A 7454-nucleotide genomic window follows, 5' to 3' on the forward strand; every position below is an offset into this window, starting at 1 on the left:
TTACTGATAAATCAATGAAAAAGACAACTGATTTTGTTATTTTTCATTCATAAAAATTAATCAATCTATGTTACAAGCAAATTTATAAATAATTAAAGGATATTTTTAATCCAACAAAAGTTAAAATCGTCTGCATTTTATGCAATCGATTGACCCTCTGGTGTTAAATGGAACAGCGGAATTGCGACATGGTGACCTAATTCGTTTCTCGTTAGAGAAAACGATCAACTGTATTTTAGAGCCGTTAGTAGAATAGAAATAAAGTCCTTGTTGTCGTGAATGATGCAGGATAACCTCCTCGGTCTCGAAATGTTGTCTGAAATATAAAAGCCTCGGCTAACGCCTCGGCTTTTATATTTCAGACAACATTTCTCGACCTCGGAGGTTATCCTGCAACATTCACGATAACGTGGACTTTATTTCTTAAATAACAAACTTAATATACAAAATACATGATATGGATTTCTTTATCACATATGTACATTGAAGATTGTCATAGAAACCGAAAAATTTCCCCATTCCTTTTGATAATAAACAATACCACATTTTATTATCATACTAAAAGTTTTTTTTTAAAATTAAAGAAATTCTAAGGTAGAAAGTGAGGGAGGATTTCTTACTTCTCTCGAAGAAAAGTTCTGAATTGCTGAACTCTGACAGGAAACAATCGTGATATATTATTAATGATTTCTGTGCATGAGTCCCATGATTTCTTGTATTCTCATCAATGCAGCAGTTTGTATGTTGTGTGATGTATGTCTGAGAGCTTGTTGGTAGGAATACAGAGCAGCTTGATGGTTCCCTGTAACCTGTTGACAGATCCCTAGAATCTGCCAGGATATGTCTCTTTTGTGTATCTCTATATACATCCCCTGATCATGGTGGACTAGGAACTGTAGGATATCTAGAGTTGTTTGTGCTCTTATTGGGTCTACATGTCTGTAACACAAGATCTCTAACATGTGTAAGAAAACATAGAGTGGGATTTGTATTACATAGAACCCGCACTGTATCCCGGACTTTTGTTCTGGCATTAATTCATTGATGTAACAGATTCCATTTTCAAGAAAAAAATCCCATGCCACAGCATGTCTCATCTTTGTAGACCAGTACTGTTCCCCCATTGACTCTATTATCATGTTCCATAATGCATCATTAGATAAATGGCTGACATACATTACGTTTGGCTTTGCTAACTTGACCTTTGTCATCTCTATAGCTAATAAAGCTTCTTTATATCTAAGAGTCTTGTAGTAAAACATTGCAATATATAACATGTCTGAGATACACCCAAACTTGGCTGCTAATTTCAGCATATTACTGGATGTTTTATTAGTCATATACACCTGCTTGTTTATAACTGAGCTAGAATTTATCTTGAGTGGTGCAAAAACAGTTAAAAGCTTGTATAACATAAAAGCAGTCTTTTGGAGTATAGAGGCTGTTAGCCTCTGTAACAAGAGAACTTGGTTCTGAGTCAGGGGTAAAATTATCAACTTTTCTACAGCATTGAAGAACCTAATACATTTATGTAGGACTGGTGTTGGTAGAATAATATGATGCAACTCATTAAATAGATCTATTGCAAATGAAACCTTGGAGATCAGAATGTGTTCATCTGTACCAACAGATTGTCTTGGATTTTGAAGGACACTTGTAATCTTAGACTCGATAGATGGAATATGAAGCAGTGATACTATACCCTTCTCATACAATTCATGAAGCCTAATAAATAAATTTTTTTGTGCTTCACCATGGATACTACTCAGAAACATGTTGTTTTCTGGAATAAAAAAGTTTGGACATACCCCCTCATATACCCATTTAAGGATAATTTTAAAACAAATCCAGAAACACTCAAGGATATTTTGTGGATGCCATTGAGGCAATATGTTTTGTTGAATCACCCAGAAAACTGCTGTCTTCATGTGATATGAACAGAGTGATTTATCCTCATCACTTAATCCATCATTAATAGACTCTTTTAAGAACAATTTAAGCAACCCATAGGTTAAGAATTGGCAATGATTCATTGAGTATACAAGTTTTTGTTCTGCTAAAGAGAAGGAAATTCTCCATTCTTTGTCTGCGTGTTTTCCTAGTTTGTGTCCAATTGCTACAAAGTGGCATCCATTTCTAACTATGTCATCAACAATATAAGAATGGGGCCATGAGTGGCATCTGTCTATCCATTTGGAGGCAGGAGGGGGCCAAAAATCACAGACAAAACACTCGGCATGGTCATAATCTCCTCCCACTACAACACCACTACCACAAGGGCCATGTTCCTTAGAATTAGGAAAAAGCGCTGAACGTGTGATCTTTCTGTATTTGGAACTGGATATATAGAGTCTGCTGTTTATTCTTATACATGCATACTTTACACTTTCCTTTTGTGTTGATGTCAGTAATTGAAGTAAGGCAAATCCTGGAGGGCTTTCAGAACAATCACAGAGAATCAATGTTTTTCTATTTAAGTCGTAATTCTGTACCTGATTTAAATTCCATATTACCGTGTGGTCAGTTGGCCAGAACATATAGTCTACATCTGATCCTTTTAGCCTAAATCCTTCTCTTCTACTCCCACTAGTCATCGCCCTGTCTTCTATTGTCAGTTTCACTTGATTTAACATCGTGTCCCTGATGTCCACTATCTCTCTCCTCATAATCACCTCCTGTGAGGTCCCCACTATGTAAAGCAGTTCCACAAACACAGACTCTGACACACGCTGTATACCCATGTTCCTGTACAAAAGAATGATTAATATAAATGTGTCAAAATATAAGTGTAAGAAATACATTTGAAGTTTCAATATTAATGAGTACAAGTTATATCAAGGAATGTAATGTATCTAGACCAAAATTATTAGTGTCATCATTTTTACGGCCAGACACCTCACAGATACAATAAAATAATTTCTATAGCGCATTATAATATAGACACTCTAGTGCACTTAATATTAAAATACGCATAAGCATACAAAATGGAAAACAAACAACTTAAAAAAGGTACATATGTGCGAGCGTTAAAGATAAAGGATAACTAAAAGACCGTATATACTAAAAGACCATGAAATATTTATAGTGTACTGTACATTAAAGATACAGGATAACTAAAAGACCTTATATACTAAAAGACCATAAAATGTTTATAGTGTAATGTACATTGCGCAGAAGTCACTTATATATAATTACAACTATTGAAATTTTTAAAATTAAAAAAAAAATTAAATAAAAATAAGAACCTGTACTTATGAGTAAAACACAAGAATTCCTAAATGACCTTATAACCAGTTCAGTGTTTTGTACATTCTAAGTAAATCAGTAAAGATACAATATTTACATTCTGTCATAAACTAGTTCAAAGAGGTGAGTTGATTTGCAATGTTTAAGACATAAAGGTAGAGAGTTCCAAAGTGAGGCGACAGCGTAGTTAAATCGGTGCCTGCCGTAGGTAACAGTTATAACCTTAGGAACATCTATAAGAAATGAATTTTGTGAACGTAAAGAACTGGGAGGCGAGTATATTCTGAGATCATTCACATGTTGTTTATTTATTCTGTACATCAAAGAGTTTGCATAATCGAGTCGGGAAGTCACAAATAAATTAATCAATGTTTAACGTTTAACATTCGTCGTATGTGATGTCCGAACGGATGCAATCAATTTTCGGGATGTTATTGAAGCTTTTTTTTTTAACTTTTGAACTGCAGTTTTTCTCCATACTTAGAGTCCGGTCGAAAAAAGCTCCAAGGTTCTTTACGAAAGGAGAGTCACTAATCAAGCTTTCACCAAATACGAGATTGAATGTTGAAACATCCTTTATTTTATGTTTTGAATAAAAGAGCATTAATCAATGTTTTAAATTTGTCGTCTATGATGTCGTGATGTCCGAATGGATGAGTCCGATTTTCCGGATTTTATCGAAGCATGTTCGAACTATTGAACTGCAGTTTTTCTGATCTCATCACCAGACGTGGGATCGAATGGATTCAACGACAGCCCTGTAAACGGCACATCTGAAGACAATGCACCGGCATGATGATCATCTACGGAATTTGATGACAACAGAGATGATCTGATGTTGTGAATCTTAGACACAAAATATTTGTCGAATTTATTTGATAGGATATCGTCATTAATACATTCCGGGAGCGGCGTGTCATTCGTATTACCCATGACTTCATTTGTAATGGAATATAAACTCTTACTATCCGACCCCCATTCAATGATTTTGTTCGAATAATACGACTGCTTGCTTTGATACAACAATTACGAGTGTTCGATACATTTTTTTCGAAAAATATCATGATGAACAGTCAAGTTAGTGCGTCGCCATACGCGTTGAGCTCTGTGTTTTTCTCTTTTAAAATCGCGAAGTTCTTCAGAGAACCACTCTGTATTTGGTGTCACTAACAATGGTTTTTGTTTGTAGTAGAGCATGTTGCTTAATTAAAACCCTCATATCCGAGTCTGATCGTTGTACGAGTTCATCGGGGGGATAAATCAAAATGATACTTCGATAAAGTAGTTAAAACATCTCCAAATTTATCAATCGCAATATTTTTAAGTTTCCTAAATGATACAGTTTTCCGCAGTTTAGGTGGCTTAGATAGACATAGCGATAATTAGAACTGGAAAACCCCTATTGTACCTTTGGTTTTTGAATAAAGTAACTCTTAATCTGTGTAGCCTGTAAGATCAATAAATAAATATCGTTCTGTGTTTAATATTTGTATAAAATATCGATTTTTTATATTCCTTGATTGCCAAGAGCACACGACAGTTGTTAAATACAGATCTTGAACATAGTTAAGATTAATTATTTAGGCCTCTTTCAACATACTACTCAGATAGCCTACTGTAAACTTCCTACACAGGAACTCTTCTGTGATGATTCAGGGGCTGACAAATAGATTTCTTAGGTACTTGTCCAGGGGCAAGTGCACAGTCAAACTTCACTTGCCCTTCCTGAATATTCCCCCCCCCCAGCATAAACTATAACCATATTTATATATTTTTTAAATAAAAAATGGAAGACAAATACTGAGTAGATCATGCAAGCCTCTGTGTCAAGCTTTAAATTTACGACTTATATGTGGTCAGCAGGGGATGCTCACTCCTCCATGGCACCGGATCCCACCTCTGATGTTTATGAGGTCCGTGTATGCTCTGCTCCAAAATTTGTATTGTTTAATTAACTTTTGAGCTTGAATACTGTTCGTTATCTCCATACATTTCATACGCATGGTGTGAGACGAATTTTCCAGTCTGCTCGCAGAGTTTTGACTCTGTTTAGGGAGTTAGCTAATGCACAGACAGCAGAATTTTTAAAAACTCACTGCACATTGTTCATGTGACCTTGAAGAGTGCAAAAATTTGTAATCAGTATCAATTGAAGTAAGCATTTATTGGAGAATTGGATATATTCTAAATACAGTTAAAGTAAAGCCTCTCTTATTCTATTAATCTCTTTGACACAATCAGTGAGGGGAAGATAAACATGGAACAGTTCATCCTGTCATGTACCTCGTACAACAGAAACTTAAGGGGATAGATCCTTCAGCGACCCTTACCCTACAGATGATACCCCCCTCCATGCGACCCAATGGGAATGCTGACACCAGACAGTTTGGTGTTAAGGTGCATTGGTATAGGTTTCTTAAATTGGATTTATCAGATTCTGAAGGTTTTACAATTAAATAATTTATTTAAGGGCTAAAATGTAAAATATTTTTGCATGTCAAACATTATAACTTGCATTATTAACTCTACACAAATCTGTGAAGTTTAATTCACAGAATATATCACTTTGTAAAATGATTTTTATTATGAGGTGAAAAAATAACCCTAATGTTCATCTGCAATAAGTAATTATTTAAATGGTGATTTTTATAGGATGGAGTGAATGCCGGACCCTGTGGACATGTGGCGGATTCTTCAGCCATCAAATAACTGGACATCATCTCCAAGGAAATTGAGGTCATGAAAAGGTAGCTTTGTTTAAGTCAGAATATTGCTAGAAGGCTGGGTAAAAATGGCTAGGTTAAATAGTGTACTTAAATATCAAAGTACTTTGAATTTAGATATCATGCGATTAATGATGAATTTTTTGGCAAGAAGATCATTTACAGCAAATACTTATGTTGAATTTTTATTTAATTCAATATATTTCTAGAGAAAACCTGGGCATTAACAGAGCCATTTTTGCCTGCACTGTATATGCCGGGGGAACAGGCCCTTGCTTCGGTAATAATTTTTTAAACAGTGGTAATAAACAATTTGCCAGTGCATTTCCTTCGAAAGTGTAAATGAGTGCGATTTCTGGGGAGAGAGTACTCTGTGTAATTCAGATGCCTTGTGTTATTTTACTATGGGTTAAAAAATGTATTACCGAATCAAGTGCCTGTCGTCTGGGAGCTGCTTTTGTTTTTGTGATGTTACAATGTATTTTTCCGTCACTCCTTTCTTAAAGACTTTCCTTTCTGTAAGCACTTAAACATCTTTGCCACGCATAGTCACCAATTTTGATGAAACTTTGCCCATTATTACAACTTGACACCAGAAACATATATCAAATAAAATTTCGTTGCTATGTCTCTTGGTTGCCATGGTAACAGCCAGAAAAGTTGGAAAATTGAGATTTTCAGCTACTTTGAATCTTTGTTAAGCATTAATAAAAACTAAGAAAAACAAACAAACCATTCTCACAAAAAGATGACACCTTGTTGCCACTTACGCTATAAAGAAACTATTTAGAATTTATCTCTAAGTAAGTGGTAACCATGGGTACATTTGGAATACATTTTAGATGCTGAAAAATGCCAAAAAATGCTCAATATTACATGAACTCAATCAACAACCTAAGAAAAACAATAAAAATATTTTACCTTAAGTAATTAGGTATTGGCAATATTATTCTAAAAATAACTTTCATGGTTACCATGGTAACACAGTGTAACGATCCAAAATCTGTTGCTAAGATTGGGTTAATGCTACTTTCTTGAGGAAAAACAATAAAATTCATGACTTGCACATATACATCCTTAGGACCTTGCAACACCGACAACATAAGAAAAAAATTGGATTAACTGTCACTTTGCAAGTGTATCCATGGAAACAACGTACCAGTGATATTTATTTGCTGTCTTAGGAATTTATTTACCTTTTAATCAAGAAACATTTTATTTGACTCACCTTGAATAGTACTTATCTTGTAGAACTAAAGTTGAATATCATATATTGATAAAGTTTGTTGAAAAATACAACACTGTTGTTATGGTTACCAAGAAGGGAAAATGTTCTATTAGTTAATTTTATATCAACATTAGACCCTATGTGTCAGCTTTTTGCATCCAGTTAGAGATTGGTTGGTAGTCAAAATTGAAAGTCAGGTTGGTTGTTCATAAATATAAATCATAAAAGTTTTGGGAATCTACATACAAGGGTACGTA

At 34.6% G+C, this 7454-nt stretch overlaps 1 protein-coding gene across 1 annotated transcript; it reads right to left on the reverse strand.

Moving 5' to 3' along the window:
* Positions 1-619: 619 nt before the first annotated feature.
* Positions 620-2741, reverse strand: LOC133193700 (uncharacterized). Its single transcript, XM_061329653.1, has 2 exons — positions 1152-2741; positions 620-953 (listed from the first exon to the last, which is right to left on the reverse strand). The coding sequence occupies exons 1-2, from the start codon at positions 2739-2741 to the stop codon at positions 681-683; spliced, it is 1863 nt and encodes a 620-aa protein (XP_061185637.1). The 3' UTR covers positions 620-680.
* Positions 2742-7454: the final 4713 nt, after the last annotated feature.

The sequence above is a fragment of the Saccostrea echinata genome, unplaced genomic scaffold, assembly GCF_033153115.1.
Source record: "Saccostrea echinata isolate AGI-Se365-2 ecotype Australia unplaced genomic scaffold, CSIRO_AGI_Sech_v1 ptg000028l, whole genome shotgun sequence".
Classification (NCBI taxonomy): domain Eukaryota; kingdom Metazoa; phylum Mollusca; class Bivalvia; order Ostreida; family Ostreidae; genus Saccostrea; species Saccostrea echinata.